Genomic DNA, 25,578 nt, shown 5'->3' on the forward strand with positions numbered 1-25,578 from the left:
TCGCACACCTCTGGGACACTCTCCTTGGGACATTCCAGGGGGCTTGCCGGGATAGGGGGATAACCTGAATCCCTGAGATATGTTGCACCCCTGCTGACGGGACAGCGCCGGCCTTGGGGCTGCTGGGAGGACGACGCTTATCTCCCCCCCCCCCCCCCCTTTTTGCCCCTGCTTGCCCCTGACGCCCTGGGGATACTGGTGGGCGGGTGCGGACGCGGACACTAGGGAGTCTTGACCTCCCTGAAAGCCCTCTGTCTCTTTTGTTCCCCTCTCCTGACTTGCGACCCCCCGCGCACATCGCGCAGTCCTGCCGAGCCCAGCCTGACAGCCAATGACCCTCCTGCTCTGCCGCAGACCGATCTCCCCCCCCCCCCTTCTTCACTCCCCCTCTCCCCCTCAGCCCTGTTTGAGTTTATGACCTTAACCCTAGCACATCTTTTTGCTATGCATACACGGGATAGATAAGGACTATGATGCTGCACACCAGGCTCGCCAGCTCTATGCGCTGCCATATGTGTAGCTGTGAGCTATACTGGGTTATCCTTGCCGCGCTGCGGCCTGCACTCTGAGCGCGCTACTGGCGTTCGACCACCCGGAGGCCTCTACATTCTGGGGACATGGTGACGTCCGCTGGGTCACTGACTTGGGGCTTGGGTGGCAGCCGGCATAGCTGTGGAGTGGGCTAGATCACAGCGCCATCCTCTACCGTTGATAGCATGCACCTGAGACACCTCTAAAACTAAAAAAGCACATACGTAACATTCCGCGCCTACTCCCTTTACAACGCACACACCCCCCCTTCTGCGTGCATGTCATCCTGAATAATGCCGCCGGACCTCCGGGTTGTCGGCTAAATGGCCGTGTTCTTATCTCTGGTGATGTACACTTGATTTAACTGCTTTACCACCTGGACAGTGAATGTGCGTTGTAAGATGACATAAATGTGCACAATAAAGGTTTTAAAAAAAAAAAAAAAAAAATGAGCGTACTCCTTGTTGTCAAATATGTTGTTGCTCACAGTATCAATAAAAAAATATTCTTAAAAAAAACACAGCTCACAGAGCTTTTGCTTGATTTTGCTGCTCACCCGTGGGTCAAGAGGAACTGGTGAAAAAGAGAAAGCAAAGGTTTTTCAAAATGACTTTGAAAGGTATTCCCCCTCGCGGTCTTAGTCCCGGTTGAGAAAGTACCAGTTATTTTCTATTGCTCAATGTCATAAATAGATCTAGATTTTGTTGGCCCCCCCAGCAATCAGGGCCGGACTGGGAACCAAAACCGGCCTGACAAAGTGCTCGGCCGGCCCCCACGGGGCTGGCCGAGCTCTTTGCCAGGGCCGGTTTTCGGCCGATTTTGTTACAGGGCCGATTTTGCAGCTACGCCGTGTAACAAAAACGGTTCCCAGGGGCCCAAAACCGGCCCCCACCCATGCGGCGCACGGGGGGATTGCCCGGTGGCCAGTGCCCGCTACGGCCAGTCCGGCCCTGCCAGCAATGGAAGATCTTGGTTTAACTCTCTTTCAGGACTCGCTCAAAGATCTCGGCTGAGAGAGTTTGCCCATGTGTTTTGAACCCCATTCCTTGATAAGAATTGGAATGTTGGATACCTTGTGTGTTAATGTAAAACTTCATTGTTGTATTGTCAGTTTTTATCAAAACTAGTGTGTGTGTGTGTGCTATTCTTGTAATTCAGCGCCAAGATGCCCACGAGGAATGTGACGTTACAACGCGATGATTTACATCACGGTACATTACATCGCAGTTATTACACTGCAAGTCTTTACAACGACTTGCGCTGGAGGGCGCTGGACTTAGGAATAGTATGATTTACTATTCCAACTCCAGCCTACGTAACAGTAGGCAAGGTGTTGGAATAGTAAATCACACTATTTTTTAGTGCATAGCGCCATCCAGCGCAAGTCGTTGTAACGACTTGCGTTATAATGGCCACGTTGTAAACGTATCGCGGTGTAACGACCGCGTTGTAAAGGTCATTTGCCGCCCATGGGTAAACGTGCACTCTACAAATAAATGGTAGGATTGAAGACCTCTTTTGATCACTTTGAGTTTGAAAACATTGATGTGGAGTGGACAAACAATGTCGCAAACAGTATAGCTTCTCGATGGAACAAAATACCTACTGTTTGGTTGAGCTTCAAATGCCTCCATATCATAGTATCCTTTACTACTAGTGTGATTTATATCCTGTTGTTGAATGGTCTGGTGACTTGCAACCAACGTGCATCCAACACCTCGTAAGGAGGATGCATGCCAGTGCTTACTGTGAGCCGGTTGTTTCTTGTGCTCAGCACTGGCACTTAATTATCAACACCCGCACTTTTCATGAGCAACAGTTAAGGACATTTATGGTAGGCACGGAGTGATTAGGTGATCCAGAATCACAGGATGTTGAGCTAACTTTGAGATTCGAACCAGGTTCCCCAGCTACACAGCCGGCAGCTCTAGCCATTATGCCATATTCTCTCCCCACTACCATGGTTAGTAGTTGGTTCTGTTAGGACGGAGCTAATGAGAGAAATGGGATGGTGCAAGCTGCCTCCTGACGAGAGCCCTGGCACTTATTTTGTTTTTTACAAATGAATCACTGATGCATGCATAGACCGCAAACGGATGTCAGTGGAATGCTTGTAGTAACGGAGTTCAAAACGTTTGGAAAGTATTTCCATTACAGAGTGAATTTTTTTATCTTAACTGCAAGTACCTTGCAAATGGCTACTGAGATGGATTGAACAAGGCATTTAGCATAACCGTATTGTAATGGGTGAAGTGTTTGATCTCCAGTCATTTGGGTCCAAAGATTTCAGTTTTGGAGACTTTGCAGGGGAATGGCATGCACGGAAAAGGTTTCGCTTGTTGATTCCGACTACCTACCAGGGCAATTTTGTTTTAGAAGCCAACAGAACAACATGGGCAACCCTAGTAACTAAGCCTTTTAATGCACAGAATATATACACAGAAAGACTTAAGCCCTTCTAGGCCACCAGCAGTTCATGCAGTGGAGATCAGGGGTGCTGTGGGCCAGGGAACCCTGGAGGTCAGTGTAGAACTGCTCAGGGCATCTGAAACTGATTAGAAAATTTAATAATAGTAACATAATAATTAAGTGTATATGAGTAAATGAACAACATGTAAAATGTTATATTTTAAAACGTTCTGTAAATGTGAAGTCGTTTGAAATTGGGGACTAAATATTAAGTTGGTATCCTCAGATTGATTCATGGGAGCAGTGCAAGTGCATCAAACATATAGTATGGGCAATGGGGTGCCTCAATTGAATTTAGAAAGAGTACAACCTACCCATTAAAATTAGAATTTTGATTTTTTACATATTTGTTGTGAGCTGGAAAAAAAATCATAATTTGTGTATTTGATGAATACTTTTTTCTGTATGTTCGCACATTGTTTTGCGATTCAAATCATCGAAACTATTTAGGCTAGGGTTCCCGGTTACCAGTAATGACTCAGTGGGGGTCCCCAGACCCCATTAAGGATTTAGTAGGGTCCCTGGATTCCAGTAATGATTAAGTGGGTGTCCACAGAAGTCAAAAGGTTAAAAACCACTGATGTAGATTGTCTATGATAGGGAAAAAACATATGGGCAGATTTATGAAACATTGTACTCCGGGATTGTGTGTCAAAAGTGAGGCAAACTTATGTTTCAAAGTAAAATGCAATTTGGGGTGGAAAGTTGCCTGAATGGAACACAAAGCAGTGTGTTGTGCCACTTTCTTTTACTTTGTGATAAGAGGGGCATTCCATGGGTGGTAGTTTACATGGGTGCCCAATGAAACCACGCATGGTTTTGATGCAAAAAGCTATATATTGACATTAGACAGAGTTTTGAACAAAGAAATAATGCCTCTGAGTAAACTTTTCTGATTTTACATGTTTGCTGCACTGTCTAGGCATAGTATTTTCTAGCACTTTACTATTCGATGACTTAGATCAGGCTCCCTGGTTATAATCAACGCTTGCACTGAAACGCAATCTGGATCTTGAACAATATCAACCCACATAAGCAAGCGAAACAACACTTAATACACATGCGATAAGACAACTCCACATGTAATTGCCGTAACGCTTGTAGTCCCGTCAAGAACTTGATACTCACATGTTTGCACTATTTTGTCACACCCTATCTATGGCTCGTCCTTTCTATGAACTGTCTCCCTTACTCAGGAAGTGTTTCTTTTAATGCAACGGATACATTCATTACAATTTCACAAATTTCAAGCTGTTTTATACTTTAATGGACTTAATTGCCTAAATAAAGTTTTGTTAAACTTGAACTTGAAACTGTAAGGGTACCCTCTGAGTACAAAACCTATGCAAGACTCATGCACACACCCTTCCACTTTGGTGCAAAAGAGTGTGCGTGGTGCTCAGCACCGTGAATGTGTCCCAGTGATAGCGAGAAAGCAGGACAGTGATTTATCCTAATAATGTACCTCGGGACCTGTTCAAATAGCTCATCTCACACTAAAATAAAAACATATTTATTATCCCTAATTCAACTGTTAAGGTCAAAACAAGTTTTACAATATTAATAGATTATTGAAAAGGAACCTCTAACTTCTTCATAACTTCAAGCACTTGTTGCCCATTTTGACCAGGACCAGGCATTACAAAAATACGATTTTATTCACGCACCTGTTCTGCTTTCCAGATTCATCCAACTTCACTCCAAAGAATATGGCACCAACAATTAATGAAAGAATAATAGTGACGATGATCTAAAAAGAGGAAAGTATTTTAATATTTTATTTGAAACTACAGTAATTATAACTATCGTCCTACACAATTAAGTTGTGTTTAAATATTCTCCCTCCAAATTATGCAAAACGCCGACTATCCCGTTTAACCCCTTCACTGCGGCGGGAATTCCGCCGCAGCGCTGGGGGGTGCGGGGGGGCAGCGCGGTGGCGCTGTGCTCATGACGGAGCCACTCCGTCATGAGCCACGGTTGAGCTGTGCTCATGACGGAGCGGTTCCGTCATGACTCCGCCCAGTTGCGTTGTCCCCCCGCACAGGCGGGGAAACAGCGCCGCGTGGGCGGAGCGGCCGCCAACGGTCGTGGCATGACGGAACCGCTCCGTCATGAGCACACGGCAACCGTGGCTCATGATGGAGCGGTTCCGTCATGAGTGGGGAAGGGGTTAAGGAAAACAAGAAGACACAACTCTGAACATTTTGTAGTTTATCTTGCAAAACAGTTTACCAGTCATACCTTTCTCTATGTAAACGTGTGGACTAGTAAGAGATAGCCAGGTCAAGGAATCATTTCCAGATCTAAACCATGACCTCCCCTTGAGCAGAGAGGGATACCAACCCCCACAACATGGACTGCTGAGAACTGGCTAACCAACCACTAAAAAAACGTTCAGCTTCTGTCAAGCGAGGAACTGCTTTAACGAAAATGTCAATCTGAGATCAAATATTTTTCTGTAGCATTAGAACACATTTTTATAGGGCTTTCCTACTTTTTAAGTGCCTCAGTGCACTTTCCGATAGGGCGAATATGCAGATACTCCTTTTGTTGTGCATGGTCGCAGGAAAGCTTGCAGAGGGATTCCCTATGAAGAGAGTGTTTCGGTTTCATGTGTGATGTCTAGAGGTTGTCCTCCAGACTTGTGCATGCTTTCATAGCCGGGCCGCGTGCATGGGGCAGAATGTGAAAGCAGTGTGAGGGAAAGCGTAGCATCGTACACAAAAGAGTATTACGTGTAGTCAGGGAGTTAGCCCTAATTGTGCAAGCAGCCACATTTTTCCTGCTCTTGCAAAGTTCAGTAGTTGCGGATAATCCCTTTTTTTTTCAAAGCTTGCTCCAAGGCTTTCGCGTCTGGACAGGAGAGTAACTTACGCCAGGTTGGGTTTATTAGGAGATCACTGTAGAGTGATAGCAATCTAACCCATGCAGGCACTGGTAAGCCACCAGTAATACATAGAGTCAACCTAGAAGCAACAGACGCCCAATCCCTGGAGGTGCTGTTAACCCATCAGTACTACTGTGTAAGCTGCATGCTAGGAGAAACAGAAGGCCAACTCTTAGCGGCACTGTTCAGCCAACAGCAGTGTAATGTCTGGAATCCACACAGGGGCAACATAAAGCCCAAACACAGGAGTTGCTGTTAAGCCACCGGTCCTTCAGTCAACAGTAATGTAGAATATGCCCACCCAGAAGAGACAGAAGCCTAATTCCTGGGGGCGCTATTAAGCCAGCTGTAAAATAGTGACGTAGGTTAGAGGATAGTGCTATTGTCAAAGGTTTTTGATGTCTACCCAGCAGCAGAAAACTCAGTGGGACCACAGAAGTGGGTCGAAGCAGTCCATCCCGAAGTGGAGTAGCAGCAACCTAGGATACAGCAGACACCAAAGTAGTAGAGCTATATGTATGTGTCACCTCAAAAGCTGAAAAGGGGAGCCATTATTTTGGGTGTTGTTTAAGTATACTTATTGGGTAGAAAGGGTGAGAAGATAGAAGAGTATTTGGAAGAATAGAAAATCCAAGGACAAGAGATGATGGGGATAGACAAGAGCGATAAGAGAGTAGACAGGAAAGGTTCTGGCAAAAGGTCCTTTCAGACCAATACTGGAGAACGCCACTGGAGCACACCGTTCACCTTCCAGCCTTTACCTGGCTTCCTGGGCTAGGCACACAGGGAGAAGGAAATCAGAGAGGTGGTGTAAGAGGCCGGAAGGGCCCATAAGGGAAGCATACCATCAGGGAAAATAGTGAGACTCTGGCCATGATCCTGCAAGACTGGAGGGACATAGGAAAAGGAGGAGACCTATAGTACCTGGCGCGGCGGGCACAGGTAACTGCAGTGGGGCGGTGATGGGGGAAGTCAACAGGGGATGGAATTGGACTTATTTATTTATTTAATTTTCCCTATTAAGTCCTCTGACGACTCCCCCCTTCACCCCCGCCTCGTCCTGCCTCACCGCCCCACAGTGGTTACCTGTGCCAGCCGCGTCTGTATAGCACATTACAGGAGTGAACCTGTAGAGGGAGTTGAAGGAGAAGAAAGAGTGTAAACAACAACTTCAATGCACTGTTGTTAAATATAGTGACTCCAAAAATGCATTTAATCAACTTAAAAAATATAACATTTGCCTTAGGCACAATACCAATTAAAAATGAAGGCCTATAGATGTCCCCAGGAATAGTCAGTACACATTTCTTCAGGCACTTTACTTTGTTATAATAAGCAAAGCGTGCATACCATTAGGACCACCAAAGCCTCCAGAAAGACAGACAAGCTGGATGTTTCATGACCATGCCACCTGCTATGGAAGAAGAAGGCACATACAGGCAAGAAGAATCCAAGCCTAAGATACATGGAAGGACTGGAAGAGGAAGTTTGAGATGCAGGATGGGAAAGAAGCCAAAAAACCTTGGCCATGCCCAAGAAACCTGGAGTCTTATCATAACTATACATACATCTTCCATGTTCTAGTCCTTATTCATCGGGCATACTAAAACAAGAACAAAATCTTGAGGCCCGGTCCAGATAATGCACAAAGCCAGGACCTGCCACTGTGTGTCTCCACGTTACAAGAAAACAACTCTCTTGTCCCAACCTCGAGAAACCTTAATTTTGTCATTGCAATGAAAGAAATACTTAATAAACATTCAAGGCAAATCCTATTGTAGACAGGCGCTGCAGCCTTCTACGAGAAGTACTGGAATCAACGATTACTGGACATCTAATCAGTCTACAGAGTGCAGCTCTACATAAAGTGACTGATTACCAGTGACAACAGTGATTAGCATGTTTGCAGACAGAGACAGTGTAACATGCATCCAGGTAATGCAGTTTAGCCTGCTTCGTAGAAGGCTGAGAAGAAAATGAAGTAAGGTATCACCACTTCCTAGGTTTATGAAGGATGAGAAACTCCTGCCTGAACCAGGTCTATTCAAAAACAGGAAATGTGAAAGTACAACCATTAAAAGTGCTTGTACAAAAAGAAATGCAAGTCACTGCCGTTAAGGCAAACTTCAGAATTGGTATCTGTCATTCACATATTACAAATTCTTGAAGCGCAGAACCCACAACAGTCACAAACCTAAAGAAAGCATCCATGCCAGTATCAGGGATCTATGCAAAGAAAGACAATAGAAACTTCAAAGCAACTGGGCCACCTGCAGATCCTCATGGACCTAGAACTCCCAGGGATTTTTCTGAATTACTAACAAGCTGGCTGCTGTGTGCAGAAAGGTAGTCAGACAGCCACATGACCATCTACTTTTACTCCTTCTTGCTTGTTGTGAAGGCTGTCAACTCCAGCCACAGAGCAACTTTCTATTGGAATCTTTTAGGAGGGCTTTACCTCAATTTTTTGGGTGGTGATGAAATTGCATTTAATCTTATAGGAGATACCGACTGAAAATAGATACCGGCCTGCCTTGATTCTTAGCACCTGCAGAGACGGTCTCATGACTGTAATTCTGAGAGACCTACTGCTTAGTCATGCTTTCTACGAAATACCCTGATGAGCAGGAGCACAACCAGTCACCTGAAATAAAGGTAAAGCCGGATTACGCTGCCAACAGCCTGTATTGCTGCAGGGGCTAACAGATTCAAAGCTAGCTTCATTAGATGCTGCCTTGGAGAATGATGAGGTATCCTAACTGACCGCAAAATCTTTATAACCTAATAAGAGAATCCTCATCGCCCAAACGAGTCTGTCCAAACCAGATACTAGGGTCGATGACAAATCACTAGAGGAATTCACCTTTATATCTATATTCAAATCATACAGTGTGCTTAGAGGCCTCTTTAAACAGACTGAAACAGTGTATATAAATCCAACAGCGAAGAATGAAAGGTGATGGATGTTCATCCACTAGCCTTCAGTCTCGGAAGCGAAACCCGCAGAAGATTGGGCTGAGAAGATTCTGTCCACCCGATTGCCCTCAGGTGAGACTGTATCAATATGAACTGAGTGAAAGATCAATGAGTATTGAATCCACTTGGACAGGTTGAAGACATGTACCCCTGTTCCCCAGATAGAAAAAAAGAGAAGCAGAGCTATTTTTTGATACGGTCACTCTAGGGAGCTTCAGGTGGTCACCTACGAAGACTGAGAAAAGGACATAAAGAAGCAAACAAGACCACAAAGCAATTCCATCCCTCAAACTTCTTATTCATAGACAGAAAGTATATATTAACACAGTGTTCATTGGGAAATATTGTGGTTAAAACCTTAACATAGTACACAAATATAACATAAAAAGGGAGGTCACTACATTCTTTGCACATTTCAACTACAGTTTTAAAAATCTTCCTTAACATTATAGCCACCCTAGGACTTGACATCTGATACAATGCATCAATGCCATGTGTAACATGTGTTTCCCTTTAAGCAGATTTTTATGATGTAGAAACTACTGCCTTAAAGCAATGGACAAATGAGAACATAATGCATCTTTAGACATGCAAATTCCATACCACATTCACAAGTATAACTTCTACCTGCTTTGTTCTTTCACATTAATTTCTTATATGCCATTTGTCCTAACCTGAACTTCAAAAGATGACATGTCAGGTCAGATGCAGGTACCATCAGTAAATTTAGAATAAATTCCAGACTTGGTCTTTACCACCACTAATGTTCTCAGTAAGCTCTTCAGCCTGATATAGGACTGACCTTCTTGCATGAATATGTTTGATATCCTGAGCCCACTAGTGCAGACTCCATCTGTCCAATCTGGCCACAAGACCCCTTACCTTTCTTATTGCACCTAGTAGGCCTTACTGTAGTCAGTAAGGGAAGCTTAGGAATTTAGTACTGCCTCATGGCTGACTCAGGAAAACTAAGTTTCTTGATTCTGACGAATTCAAATGCACTCCAACATATGCTAGCATGTGGGATCTTAAGTCCTTCATCACACATTTAGACCAGTATTTGAGGAGATCTCTCCACAGTGCTCCCTTTCTCCAGGGAAGCAAAAATGTGTTTGAGGTTGAGAAGATTCCAAAGGCTAATTCCACATGCTTATTACACAGGATGCAGGAAGAAGCTCTTAGGCCATGTTGCATGAGACACATTCAATGAAAATGGTGAGTCTTTCTTTGTACCTTGATATGTCCTCTCTTTTTGTTTTTGTCACCTGGAAATCTGTTCCTGTGACAGCTTTAAAATCATACTGTAGGAATGTGCCCTTTTTGTATGGTCACCTTCACACTTTTTTCTCCAATGCTGAGGATTTTGCCTCTGAAAGTAAACTGGCGTCTACTAACCATATGATGTATGTGAATTGGTAACCCCAATTGGCAAGGACATTACCCGCTTTATAAGTCCCTAGTATGTGGTATCAGTGGTATGGGAGTTAAAGCGGTCCCAAGGGCCTGCAGAACAGATTATGCTAACTTGAGTGACTCAGGTAAATATAAAGAGATGACAGCAGGCCTACTATTGAAAAGTGCAGGAACAGTGCCAACTGCTCCAACTCGACTTTGCCTTCACTTTTGAGAAGTGGCATAATATGGGTAGAAAAGGTGCTACCTTCCTCAGGATGTGGCCACCCCATGGGAAGATTTGCTACTGGGGCTAGTAGCCCATTGGCTACCAGCAGCCACACCCCAACACCCTAAAACTAGGATTCAAGGGGCTCCCCTGGCACCTCAGGTCTGCTTGAATTGTCACCAAGGACACAAAAGAGACCCATGACTGCCACTTCAAGACCTGCACAAAGCAAAGGCTTGATCCTCTGCACCTGTGACAACTGCACAACCACAACTCGTCCTGGGCCAGATATCAACTCCAGAGTAAATAAAAACCTCTCTGCAAGCCAAAGGCAACTCCAGAACTCCCTTGGACTAGACGTAATGGTCCCATGCAACCCGCAGGCAAATCTCACTCTCAGAGCCAGAGAATCACTTTCCATTGTGTCCATCAAGAGATCGTCCAAAAGTAAATGGTTAGTGCATTGTGGGAAATGTAGTCCTGATATCCAACAAGATACAGGTGGCTAATGTTTTCCACCGGACACTAGGACATCGAAGTAACAGAAAGATGTGTTTGCTACTTCCAAGGTGTGTTGGTGGCCAGCCCCGCTACCCCTACCTTTACGCAAAGCTGTCCCTTGACAGAAATGCGCAACACCTTCAACCCAATGCCCCAGTGGCCCCGTTTTCAAGCTTTTGTACTCATTTCCTCACCAGGGTTGTCCATGCAGCAAAACCAACATCCATGGCTCCCGTGGTCAGCACCACTCTGTGATCAGGCCCAACAAGCCAAGAAAAATTAAACTGACAGTCGAAGCCTATATTTCTTTTGAGTCCTGTCAATCACTTATTGTTCATGTTGGTACTCTAAAATGCTTAACACGTTCCTCTAGCGTGACTACTCTGTGCCCCTCTACCAGAACTGAGCTATGGATTTATTGGTGTAAATCTAAAGGACCTATTTAGAATAGGGTGAAGATATTGCATAGTGAAGTCTAACCAGCCTCACTACATGATACCCCACTTTCCTCCACATACTCTTGGAATGTTTGTCAGTTCTCCATAGTATAAATCTGCACCAGTTCAAAGGAATTCAATATGGGTGCATATTGTTCTGCTTTTCTTTGTGAAGAGTGTCCAATGTGCACACCGTTAGCACAGATGAGTTCATTTTGCTCTTGACCATGCAACTGCTCCACACCTGGTGCAAGAAGTTGGAAGAGTCAGCCGGTGCCACACGGAATGCATCGTGCAGCACAACCAGCATTCATGCACCAAACCCAGAGCAGCAAGCAGGTGTAACAAGAATATCACCCAGTGCCTGACAAACTATTGTCTAATAAACAGTGAGCCTCCACTCACAACTCCAGTTCCACCAGGCTAGCATCAAACCTGCTTGGAAAGTTGCCCAGAAGCTCTGTAATAGTCACTCTAAACCACACCCTCTCCTCTTTGTGAAAATAGTGTCCTTTGATCAACCCTCAGCATTAGGGCGACAAGTGCTAATAAGTACCGCTCCCATTAATCACTCTCCTCAAGTGGGTGGTGGGTCAACTAGGGGCAGAGCAAGGTCAAGGACCAGTAGGGACACCCCGGCATCAAGTCAACTATCTTCCAGGATACAGGAAAAATCTGAATTGAGATTGAAGTAAAGCCCTAGCTTCCTCTTGGCTGTAGCCTTTTTGTCTTGTGCTATACTGTAGATGAAGGGGGTGGGGGATAGGCCTTGGAATGTCCCAGGCCATTTGGTTTCATCCAGTCGCTTATATGGTAAGTGACAGATCTACACACTCATGGTCATCACTAAAGACTATGTACAGCTGTACGTCCTACAGGTAATGGAAAAGGTCACATTCAGGGCATGAAAGGTACAATAACACTTCCACAAACAATTGTATGTCATGTTGCCCACCAAGCATTTCCTGCCTCCATTTTCCGATTATCTGTCATAGTCAGTCTTAAGTAATAGATCCTTCCCCAGCATCCCCTCAGCATTGGAAAAGTACTGTCCCTTTAAAAAAATGGAAATCAGTGCCCTGCTTTCCTATCATGCCTTTGGCTTTTTCCATGTATCCTAGAAGACACTGTGCTCGCCGGATCCTAAACAAACAATTTTTGATGACTGCTGAAATAGTGTTAGGTCAGATGTGTCTAATTTATGAGGACATGGCCCTACTTATGGTCTAAATGGAAACAAAATGTATCGAGTACCTCTTTTTCAAAATGTAACCAGATTTCTTAGAAATCACTCAAGCGCTAATTTTTAAATGCAATAAATGACAAGGTTACAGTAAGACACTGTATTACTTGGTTAGCCTACATGGATTAGGAACTCAGGAAACACCTGACTAGGTATGAACAGGACCTTATATGAACCTAGAGCAAAGAGGAGCAGGTCAGGAAGCTCAGTGAGGTATTCGCTGAAATATTTTGCAATGCCAGGCCTGGGGTGGGAGCTGCATTATTAATTTCCAGTTCACTGTCTAGAATATCAGTGTAGTGGTGAACGAGATTCATATCAGGGCGCTTTGGAGAAGGAGTGCCAGATGCTGTTTAATTAAATGTGTGTCACTTATGCATATTAAGGATATAATCATGATATCATAGGATAGTCCTACTGCTTTCCTAGCACCATAGTGGTTCACAACTTTGTCTCTTACGCTTACCTGCAACACAGTGGTGTTGCTAGACATTTTGCTGCCCGGGCGATCCATGAGTTTGCCGCCCGGTGCAGGTAAGAGTGGTGGGAACAACAGACCACGACAAGCGGGGAGGAGACAGACGAGAAAAACTTTCCTTGCGCTCACCGCCGCCCCCAAAAAAGAGCTGCCTGGGCTGACTGCTTCCCCCTAGCTTCGCCACTGCTGCAACAGTAGGACATTGGAATGGATGAACAGTCCAGCTCAGACACAGTGAGCAGTGACTGGCTCGGTTTCCAAACTCTGGTGTCATACATTAAATCCAAGAAATTTCGAGTTAAAACTTATAACATGCACTTTTGAAAGTATAATGATATAACAACCGGGGCAGCGATGTGCTCTGCACAATCCTTCTTGAAATGACCACTAATCAAGTATCTTTCATGGATTAACCATGACCTCTCTGCCTCACTCCTCATGAAGAGCAGTCTAACTCGACCCTGCTCTGGTAAATGGTGAAAGGCTTGGCTACTTGAACTTTTTTCTACAACTGAGGCTAATCTAAACCAGAAAGAGACTTTAGCTACACATCCAAGCCTTGTGCTGGAGATGCAGCACTAGGGAAAGTATTTGAACCCAACACCCCTGAACCCTCTACCACCACCAGCGCAGGCAGATCCACACTGCCAAGCTTCAGATCGTCCTACGGACACAGCAACAGAAACATTCTTATTATCTCGGTCTATGCCTGAACCAGTAGAAGCTATAGTGCTGGTAGAAGTCATTGATGTTAATTAGGGGCCGCCAGAGGTCACAACTGCGACCCCTAAGCCACCCACTGCGACTCCTGCCACCTTGCTTGTGACTCCTGGGGTGGCGCTGCCGCGCCACAGCATTAACAGCATCATCCAGTCCGGGGTCCGGTGTTCCGTCGGTCAGAGCTCCCCGTTTGTAAGTTTGTGCCCTATTGTTTAGTGTGCGCATGCGTACAATTCTAGACACATGTACTATGTATTTTGTCATCCAACGTGTATTTCTAATCTCCCCGCGGGATACCAATGTATTTGTTCACAGAGCAGTCAATAAGCAGTGGCGCGAAGCTCCTCCAATGACAGCCTTGGAAGCTCCAGTGGCGCGAAGGGCTACCAATGACAGCCCTCTTATCAAAAATGATTGCTGTGCCCCTGCGCTACCTGCCCACGTCCTGGAAGCCTTTGCAGGCAGCAGTCGTGCCCATGCAGACATCGTACCCATTGTTTTAAGTAAATCATATTTAAAATATAAAGCACGTGTTCCAGTATTTGCACAGTGAGTATCCATCCACATTTGTTTACGTGGGGTTATTCTATGCATATGTAGAGCTCTTGTTTGGTATCTCGTTGGCATCATTTCTTTAGCATAATGAGTGGTGCCCGCTGCCATCCCAACTGCGCTATATCGAGGTTGACAGACAACTTAACACACCCTGCAGAAAGATAGAGCAATTTCTATTGTAGATTTTTACCATGAATCATGTTATTCATGGAAATTCATGCCATACCTGATAGATTTCTAAAGAAGCTCGCGCAATGTTGTTTGCATTTATTTTTTCAAGAGTTTCAGTCGCGCACTGACACACCCCGTGCACTACAGAAAATGTGCGGGTCATGCATGGGTTGCAGACCTCAGTATGTATTGTTTGCCTTACTGTCTTTTGAAATAAGTGAAGTTTGAAGAGGGTGTGGAGTAACTGCCAGAGTTGCCAACCTTGGAGATACGAGTCTCTGCGTTGGCTCAACATCCTTGGATTCTCAGCAAATAATACAATCTCCCGGTGCCAACCAAAAATTAACGTGTCTTAGTGTAATGTAACTGGTACTATTGTAAAGTGCTCCAGTACCTTCTGGTCGAGTTCGCACTACATAAAATGGCAAGAAATAAATACTGGTAATGGGAAAACACCCCCGTGCCATTAAGAACGTGACCCGGTCCAGGTGTCTCTGGTGGCACTGGGCACCAGGCAGCAATAAGAGCTCGGGCAAACCGTCAGGCATCTGCAGCGACACCATACAGCTCTGCAGAACACCACACAATGATTCTCACTTCTGCTTGGGACGCAGCAAAGGGCTGGCATTACTGGGCCAGACCGGCGTGGGCGTGCAAACATGTCTCGTTTATCAGTCTTGTGCTTTGCGTTAATTATAGAAGCACACTCCACTCGTGCCAAAGTCCACAACAGTCAATTATCTTCTATTGCACTTTACTGCACTTCTTGGTTCACCATTTGCATTCAGGGTCAGGCGTGTCTGTAGGGCAATTAGGCAATGCCCGATGGGCTGCCCTTCAGATCAGTAAGTGGGTCAGGCTAGACTGGTGGTAACGGGACCAGCAGGGGTCAAATAACCGAGGTGAAGGGTGTAAGATGAGCAATCTTGCACATACATGCGTTTTGATCTGACTGTAATTAAACATGGACCACTGCTAACACCTCCTTCGCATAGGGCCTGGGCGTTTGACCCCCCCTAGAAGCTCAGGCAGAGAATAACCAAGGTACTATGTTTAATCCGATATGTTTAGTCAGACTGCTAGTTTATTCAAGTAGAGTGCTTTACCAGGCACTCCTAACCAAATCTTTAAAATAAATTGTACATCATTATGTATTTCCAGTGATTGTGGATGTAGTACTGCCAAATGGTGGTAAGAGAAAAATAAGTGGAAGGAAGTTAATCCTTGCAATAGTGTAAAAGTGAAACATATCAAAAGTACTCAATAGAGGCATATTAAAACCGGACCACCTATGGGCCAGGTGTTGTGGAGCAAGGCAAACTAGCGGAATACGTTTTCCACTAATTTCCTCTTCTCAAAGAACACAGGGTCCTTGGGGTGTTGTAGCTCACGTTATCCCATCAGATGTATTGGTGGTTTACAATAGGAACCAAATATCACTTGTGTGCCCATGTGGGTAAAAGGTACTTTCCAGTTCCGGCTGTAGGTCTCATAGCCTCGTTAAATCTAATACAACCCGTTTTTTACAGCCATGGCACAGTAATGTGTGACAGGCAGAGTAAATCATGGCTGCCAGCTGATTGCCTGATAACTCTCAGACCTCTTACAGACACTGCTACCCCCTCAGGTCACCTGTGCAATGGTTTCCACGTCGAATCAGATTTAACATTCAGCCAGCCATCAATGTTTATGTAGGTGCCTAGTCAATAGCTGTTTTTAGATGTACCACTTTCTAAATTTCCACAAGCTGAGGCTCGATACCTCGTGCATATTTAGTATGTTTCATAGAGTAAAGTGTTCAGTCAGTATTCGTTTACATTTCACAGTAGAGGTTCTTAGTCATAAAAGCACAGTTTGCTTGAGAAGAAATTTGGCAAGCACTGTTTTGACTCTTTTGGGTCCCAATTTGGTCTGGAGTCAAGTGTGCAGACGAGCAGACTAGCATGGGACCGAGAGGCCAGGAAACATTTGCATACTGTTTTACTTTAAACAATGCTCCCTGCATACGGTGTTCAGCTATGGACGCAGATTTGTTTCGACAAATCTCTGTGTGTGAAATAAGAGAAGTTGTTTAAAATGTGTTGTCACCTATGGTTCATTTTGGTTTTTAAAGTTATGCAAGTTCATTGCACGCGTCATGCAAAAAAGAAAAAATTATTTGGACTAGGCTATGTCCTGAAACATGTATGTATGTATATCTGAGCTCCCCGCACGGCAGCAGTGTACTCTGATTGGTCAAAGGGTTGTCAATCTGTAGTGGCGCGAAGCGATACTAATAACAGCCCTGGAACAAAATCTAGTCAGGGGCAAGAAGAACGCATCTATCACGCTGCTATGCAGAATCGGCCTTCTCCGGATGGGCCGGCAAAGGACAGCTACTCCTCATTCAGTCTCTATTCCTTTTGAGGCCTATGCCAAAAGTCTATGCAGGATCACAAAAACAGCAGCTGCCATGCAGTTTTGGCCTTCTCTTGATGGCCAGGCAAACAACAGTTACCTCTCAAACAGTCTCTATTCCCCTCGAAGCCTAGGCCACCTGAAGAAATCTGCCAGTAAAATCTCAGGAGCCAGTACCCTATGAAGGGTAAAGACAGAAGCTATCACGCTGCCAAACAGTATCGGCCTTCTCCAGATGGCTACGCAAGCAACAGCTATTTCCCAGTCAGTCTCAGTCTCTTCTCACCTTAAGGAATATATGCCTCCCGACTATATCAGCCAGTTGCCACAGAAGTCAGTAACCTATGCAAGCACACACAGACATCAGTTACCATGCTGCCAAGCATATCCTCCTCCTCCTCAATATGGCCAGGCAAGCAACTGCTGCTCACCAGTCAATCTGTTTTCATCTAGAACCATTCGCTGTCCGAAAACATCAGTCAGTGATCACAGAAGAAAGTATCCTCAGCAGGGGCAAGAAGACAGCATCTACCACATTGCCATGCAGTATCTACCTTCTCCTAATGGCCAGGCAAACAACAGTTACTCCTCAATCAGCCTCTGGCCTCCTTGAGGCTTGTGCCACCTGAAGAGATCTGCCAGAGATCGCAGAAGTCAGTAAAGCACAAACTTGCTGCCCATTTAGGTTTTTTTCGTTCATAGTGTATATGCAGCCCCATCACATCAGCTTGTCAGGTGTAGAAATATGGAAACCGTATTACAAAGCACCGCTAGCCACCGTGATGTCCTGCAGCCAAGCACTTCATGTCCACCTATGCGTTCTCTCATTAAGACTGGCAATTATCAGTTTATCAGTGCATCAACTATTCTTTGTACCAACCAGCATCCTTTTCAGAGATCTGTATATCATAGCTGTGGCACGGTCAGCCTATCCTGCATTTCATATCAGCTGAGCATCAACATACCCTCAAGTCAGTCTCTACATAGGAGGATGCCCCAAGCATCACAAGAAGCAGCTGCTGCTCATACCAGCAGATACACTGCTAGGTGGGAACGTGTGAGCTGTAGGCCTCTTTCTATCTGCACAGTCAGCGCCCACTTCTTTTCAAGAAAGCTGAGCAGCAGCATCTCTTCTTATCAGTAATGCAGTATCAACATGACAGCCAGTATCTTTGGCCATGTGAGTAAAATCTGCCCACATTTTCTTAATTCTCTTTAAATTGCTAATGCAGATATTAATCAACACATGTTCTGTACCAGCGATGCGCACGTTTTCTGTAGAAGAAAGTAATAATAGCAAAGAGGGAAAGGGTCGATGGTTCCACCGGTTTAGAAGTATGTACACCATGTCATGGAAAGGAAGGTTGCTGGGAGAACTACACCTGCAGTAAATAGCACTGTTATCTATGTGCCAAGAGACTTCGATTTAATTACAAATTATTCTCAGTTTCTAAAACCAAATGATAAAGTGAACTTGTTTTGAATATTATAGGGCTATCAGCCTTCCCATTTTATACAATATTTGATAATGATAATGGCTGATTTCAACATGACTAGTGTATTTTCCATTGTTGTACACTATTTGATAGGTTCTTAATCAATGCTACATTATCTTTATTGTATATCTGAAGGTACCCCCTGAAACAATGTATGCAGCTGCATTTTCAATAGGATTTGAAGTATTTCTGTTTATAGGGTACTTCTTTTGCATCTGTAGAGATTTTCTAGCCTCTGTGTGTGCTGTAAGTAACCAAAGGTTAGATGCATCACTTCCTGTGATAGCACCAAGTCAAAGGTCATGCAATGTTGCTTCCTTTGATTTCATGAGGGTCCAAAGGTAAGGTGATGTCACTTTTTGTGATGTCACCAGGTCTATGTTCCTATTATGTCTCTTCCTGTGACATCATCAGGAGGGGTCAACGGCAATGTGATGTCACTTCCGCTACCCGTGAAATTCTTATGAATCGGCGTCCATGGTAGAAGTCAGATGGCTAGGAAGCTGTAATGGCTTATGGACTATGCTTTCACTTGCCCACACTACAGTTTGTATGTACCACGATTCCAGGAGTTGATTTGGGTCCCAAGTGCTTTTCTACCAGGGCCTCCAAGTACTAGAAAACATTTCTGGGACAATGTGGTAGGATGTTTTATGGCTCTGTAAGATGGACACACTATTGTTAAGGGCAGTAATATGTTTAATATTACTTCAGTTTCTTCTACTGCAGGACTAGCATCAATAACCAGCATATAAAAAGGTTTATAGCAACAATATGTTTTCTTTGATGTTTTCGACAACAGTGCAGGTAGGTTAAACGTTTATGCAAAACAGAGAGAAGACATTTTGTTTTCAATGTAGACATTTACCTAAACTGTCCACACCACAGTCCCTTTCAATGTAGTGAGCAAAGGAGAAAAATACGCGTGTACAACAAAAAGGGAACATCATGCTGTTCAAAACATGTCTGAAAAATGTGCCTAGCTACACATCCCACAGGAAAATGCGCTAGTTAGGCAGTTCCACTCTGTCCTAAAAAGGTGAAACAAATTGTAATGTGGAGTGAGACATGCATGGTGGGCACAGGCTATGGCACATGAGAAGGCAACAGATGTCTCAGTGGGCTAAACATATGTAGCTTTTTTGCTTGCTCTTCCTATAGGCAAAAAGTGGTGGTACAGCAGTCCCGTAATCCCAACTTCAGAGCATCTTGTGTTAATAATTTCCTCAGCATTATAGCCCACTTTAATTGTCAAGCACTATCCAGCCTGGTTGTCCATGGCGCCATCTTGTAGCTGTGGTGTACCAGAATATAGTTATCAGAATATTGCCTGACAAAAAAATTGTGTCCTAAATATTGTTTGCTGAAAAACTGCCCCTCTCTACAACTAATGGGACAATGCTTTTGTGAACAATATTTGGGCTGCAATATTCATGTCCGACGTTATTTCCGTTTATCATATTCTGGCATACAACTGTAGCCTTAATGCACATGGGATGTCTATAATATAGACGGAGTAATGTGCTGTAAGGCTAAAAAAAAACATCATGGAATTATATCAACCATTCCATAACCCCCCTCGGAGGGGGTCAATATAAAATATGCATGACTTTAAGGGCTGAGAAAGACCTGCAGTGGGCCGTAAGCCAAGTAGAACATTCCACCAGTCTATTTCTGTCCATCTTAATTAAATCCAAAATCACTAAATGGAAATCAGCATGGGGACGGCCTCATAGGTCATGCAGTGTACTTCTTCTGCAGCTCTAGGTGAATGAATGGCAGTTTGTGGTGGGCCCCAGTTTGTCGGTATGCAGGTTCTCACAGTATCTGCTAGTTAGCAACAGCAGGAGTTATGGAAGCCGACAGAGCTTCTGTCTTTCCCTGTGTTCTACCAAACTGCGTCTTTCCTGCAATTTAGAAAAAGTAAAGGGAGAGGCAGGGGCTTCAGGGGCCTACGTCGTCGTCGTCTTCTTTTCCGTTGCTGCATGGGACTTGCAGCAAGAGGTGTGGGAGAATGAATGCACAAGTCCCCTTTCTTTTTCTATGACCAGTGCCATTGCCCCTCCCACTCCAGAGCAAAATCTCTACAGATCTTGTGGAGAGGCAGAGGAAAAGCAGAGGCTGCAAATTAATGTAGACCGTGACATACCTATGCTACTGCTTAAGAGCTCGCTGCCTTCCCATGGGTTGCAATGCTTTTATTTTTACTGTTTATCTCAGTTTTCCTCTGTTTCTAAGGTTGCTTCAGAGGACATCCTATATACCATAAATAAAGACTTGACTATTTTCTTGTAGTCTAGTTATATGCATTCAAATGTTGTTCTGAATAAACAAGCTCAGCTTTAGTAAGGTTGAATCAATTTAAATCATAATATACAAAAAAAGAGCCAGTAAACTTACCTGAGCTACTGAAGCTTGTGGGTTGCCTAACAAATTTTTGACTGTTCGTTTAGACACCCACTTCAGCTGGTGAAAGAATGATGTGGTGTATGTTATCTGTCTGCTAAATATATTGGTCTTCACTCTTTCTCCCACGGCCATTTTCTGTAATTCAAATTTGACTTCATGGTAAAGGTTAGTGTTCTGATAACACTCTGCTAATTTCTCGACAACCGTTTTGTCACCAACTTCCTTTTTTTCAATGGGATCTTTGGGTGAAAGAAAAAAGAAACATTTTTAATTTTAACCTGGTATACCATTCACAGAATAGCCTGTACACCAAATAGTGCATTAAAATTGTCAGCAATATTTCAAACTTTGAGAAACATATTACAAAGTTTAGCTGATACATTTTGACAGAGGAAAATACATCATATGAAATAAAAAGGGAGAGAAGGAAATTCTTCTCTGTATCTCTATGAAGGCCAAGAAGTAAGTGTAGGTGCACTGTTGACAGGAAAGTCTCCTGCCATAATACAGACTTTTGGGAAACGATCTGTTTTATAAACTGACTGTCCCTGATTAGCTTGAACCTTGAAGGTAGTCATTGGAACTTAACTAAAGTATTAGTGCGCAAAAGATATCTTGACATTATTTGGGCTCTTTGGGCATTTTGGTAACTGGGACTAGATAGTTTTAATAAATAAGGGCATACTTATGCACAGAAGAAACTTGAAAATGTCACAGTCGACTGCCAGAATTTAGATTTCAGAGTTAACTATGCTTTTTATGAACATCCTCAAATGTGAACGTTTGAAACAGTATACTACTTTACACATCACCCATCAAGCTTTCTTATATATCATTATGTAATTTTAGAGCAGTTTTAAAGGTGGCATTCTAGTCTGGCCATGGCTGTTTTAACAGTTTCAGTTCTATTCTTTTATGGCAGGTCATGTTTACATGTGGGGTTATCTTTCTAACCCAAACCCAGAGGTCGGAAAAACGTCCACTGGCCCCAACCTCATTTGACATTGAAAATGGGCACAGCCAAGCAAAGCACCATGGAGTGCAGGAAAGGGCAGGTGGATAACCTAATGGGTGTCTATATGATGGCACACAATATCCAACAAGAGGAAAGTAACTGTAAGTAGCCCGTGGAAAGCGTTGATAGACTACTGACAAAAAATGCAATTTACAGAAACTCTTCCGGTAAATACCAGCTAGGATATTAGATCTACTGGTGGTTCCTCTCGTCCAAATCCTTAAGTGAAACATGCAGTGTATTTGCAAAACAAACTACTTTGACCACACAATGCTTTCTTTATTTTCATCTCAACATTTTGTGATCTTTTATTCTCTGAATACTTGAGAGTGCTGGCTGAGTGTGTGGAAATCCTTGTAGTTAAAATTATGTGTAGAACATATAGGAGTAGTGTTCTAGGGAAAGCAGAAATAATCTATGTGCTTTTGTTTTTGCCAAAATACAATTTGGATACAACAAACATTTTATTAAAAAAAAATTAAAGATCAAATTAAATTTCTACATTATTTGTGAAGGTATGAAAGCAATGTTTCCATGTATTTAAAATCAGGCAAACAAACTATATTCCTTCAATGATACTGACTGAAGGAAAAAATGATGTATGCAATGCCACAGTGTGACTGAGTAACATATTTTTGGAAATATGCATAAAAAACAATAAAAATCCACACACCGAAATCATCGCGATCCACATTATTAAATGCCACAGCCGTTGAGTCCCCATTGATGATATCCAGAAAAAAGTCTGCTGGATTGTTGTATGGCTCACATTCATACCCTGCAAAAAGAAAATGTTGTTTGCACAATGTATAATTTGTTGTTCAAAGAAAACAAACATATGCAATGTCTGAAACGAATTATCTGGGTTTATGTCAATACTTGTTATTACAATGAATGATCATACAAATTAAATTAGGCAAGAAGCCTTGGACAATCATTTTGGACATATATCGGGCATCATTCAATGTGTCACAGTATTTGGAGTGGTATAGCTACAGAAGGAAAACTCTAATACTGTTGTGTGTAACATTTTCTTGGTTCAGGATTTCCTCCCCATTCAGGGTCAATGCTATGTTAACGTTACGTTAAAATGCTTCAATAGCGCAAACAGCTACCCACTCGGGGTTTCATGACACTTTTAGCAACAGATAAAGTTTATACAGACAACAGTGGTTCAAAACAGCCAGATCTTAATTAGTCTGCAACAAGTGGGCAGTGATGTGCAGGATCTCAGGCGTTCTAGCCGAGAGTTCCAGAGCTTAGGGAGGAGGAACGTAAAAGAGCGACCTCCCATGCGAGTGAGTTACATCTCATGGAGGCTTTATCGGACTGAAGTAGAGGATGTTACCGGAGTCCAGGCGAGATAGGATAAGAGCCTCGATGACAGATCTTTGGGCAGATATGGTGAAGTTCTAGATGAATTTCGTAAGCCATTTCAGGGTAGCAAAGCAAGTCATGGAGACCTTTTTTACCTGTGACTTCATGGAGAGCTTATTGTCTATCAAGAAACCTAAGGTCTAAACTTTGGAAGCAGGAATAGGTATATTACCCAGTGCCGCTGGCCAATGTTGGATTTTACCATGGATCATCACCTAGTAATGGTGGATTAAGTATTAATACTGCATGCTTTCTGCAGTTCAGAGCTGCAGTGCCCAAAAACAACTATAGCTTTTGTGCACAAATGGTGCAAAGTCCCAACTCTTCCTGAATCGAGAATATTGGCACACTCATAATGAGGGCCACAACCACCAGACTGATGTAAAAGGGATTGGCTATAAGTAACTTTTGACTAATAACATTGTATTATAAAGAGACTTACCATTCAAGAGTGGTTTCTCTTTTTAATCCTTTCAATTACAAGCAATTAGTTTTCAATCAAGTGCCTGAGTCACAAAGGTATTTCAGATTAAGGACCAGAGAAAGTGAAAGATAGGTTATTAGGAAAAAATCGAATGTAGGAAACATTGTGCATTTTGCATCTTGAAAGTATATTTGTCTGGGTTAATAGTCTTCAAAAAGAAATTGTGTTATTTCATTATAGGTTACTGGAAATATATAAATGTTAATAATGGTATCCTTAGTTCAGAATTCCAAGCTTTTAAACAGGGAACAATATTCAGGCTGTCAGCCTTAGGGTGGTCTTTCCCCAAACCTTTTGCCTACTTACCTCCAATTTTTGTAGGATTTCGGTTTTGTTGGCCTTAGGATTCTGTGCACTTTACCACTGCTTACCAGTGATAAAGTGCTTTTGCTCATTCCTCTAAATGTGGCTTGATTGGAATATACTTAAATGGCATATTTAATTTCCCTTGCAGAATGGTATACCACATACCCAGGGCCTGTAAAATAAATGCTACCAGTGGGCCTGCAGCACTTATTGTGCCACCTACCTAAGTAGCACTCTAAAACTTGTTCCAGGCCTGCCACTGCAGCCTGAATGCAGGGTTACACTGCTATGTCTACCTGGCATTTAAAACACCTTGCCAAGCCTTAAACTCCCCTTTTATTACATATATGTCACTCCTATGGTAGGCCTATGTAGCCCAAAGGACAGGGTGCTGTGTACATAAAAGGTAGGACATGTACTTTTAAGTTTTACATGTCCTGGTAGTGAAAAACTCCTACATTTGTTTTTCGCTGCTGTAAGGCCTATCCTTCCCATAGGAGAACATTGGGAGTTGCTTATTACATTTAATAAGCTGTAATTCCTAATTGAGAGGAGATAGAGCTGTCATGTTTAGTCCCTATGGAATGGTAATGATACATCATTAATGCCAAAGTTGGATTCATTGTTTCAATTTAAAAATGCCACTTTTCAAAGTTGGCAATGTCCTGCTCTTAAACATGTGTGCCTGCAGACTGTCTCTGATTGCATGTCTGGGCTGGGAGACAGCTGGGCTTTGTGCATTCCCCCTAGACATCCACACACAATAGGAGCTTAGGTTAACTTGATGGGCCATCCTGGGATGATGGGAGAGGGGAGCTGGACACAGCCTCACACTTATACCTGAAAAGTCTGTGTCCTATCCACACAAAAGGGCTGCATAAACCCCTCTAGTGAGTTAGGGCAGGAGGAGAGGATCTCTGTGCACTTCAAAGACTCTTCTTTGAAGTCTACCCCACTCCAAAGGCACCCCTGGGTATAAGAACTGGACCTCAGACCCTACAACATCAGTACACTTCTGGACCTGTGGGTACTCTGTCAGGAAGAAGAACTGCTGACCTGCTGAAGGACTGCCACTCTGCTGGACTGCTGCTTTGGAAGAACTGCTTTCTTGCTGTGCTGAATTGCTGCCCTTCTGGTCTGGGTGAGAAGGACTGGAGCTGCATCACTTGACCCCCAGAACCCAGGGTGACTCCAAGGACTAGTTGGCTGGCTTCCTGATCCAAAGTCTCAGTTGACATAAAAGACTCTTGCATCAGTGAGTCTGCCCTGTCAAGTAGTGCCATACCAGTCCTGGACCCTTGGAAGTGGCCTAAGGTGCTTGCTTCACCCAAACCCACACATCTGTTCTCAAACCGGTGCATCAGCGCAGTTGTCTGGATAAGAACCAGTGCATCGCACCTGTTGCATGACCAAAACCACCACATCAGCAAGGATTGATGCACCACCTTCAGAACCAGCACTGGGTGACGCTCACCTAGACTCGAGGTCTTCCCATCTCTGAA

General features: G+C 43.7%; 1 protein-coding gene across 2 annotated transcripts in view; it reads right to left on the bottom strand.

The window, feature by feature from the left end:
- LOC146862017 (broad substrate specificity ATP-binding cassette transporter ABCG2-like) overlaps positions 1 to 25,578 on the bottom strand; it is a 319,514-nt gene that overhangs the window by 115,926 nt on the left and 178,010 nt on the right. For both annotated transcript variants that reach the window (XM_085641178.1, XM_085641179.1), the window contains exons 8-10: positions 22,583 to 22,687; positions 20,886 to 21,133; positions 4,668 to 4,750 (exon numbers count right to left, since the gene is read on the bottom strand). In XM_085641178.1, the coding sequence (XP_085497304.1) occupies positions 4,668 to 4,750; positions 20,886 to 21,133; positions 22,583 to 22,687 (436 nt within the window). The remainder of the gene's footprint in view (positions 1 to 4,667; positions 4,751 to 20,885; positions 21,134 to 22,582; positions 22,688 to 25,578) is intronic.

This window comes from Triturus cristatus, chromosome 2_2 (assembly GCF_964204655.1).
Source record: "Triturus cristatus chromosome 2_2, aTriCri1.1, whole genome shotgun sequence".
Taxonomy (NCBI): Eukaryota; Metazoa; Chordata; class Amphibia; order Caudata; family Salamandridae; genus Triturus; species Triturus cristatus.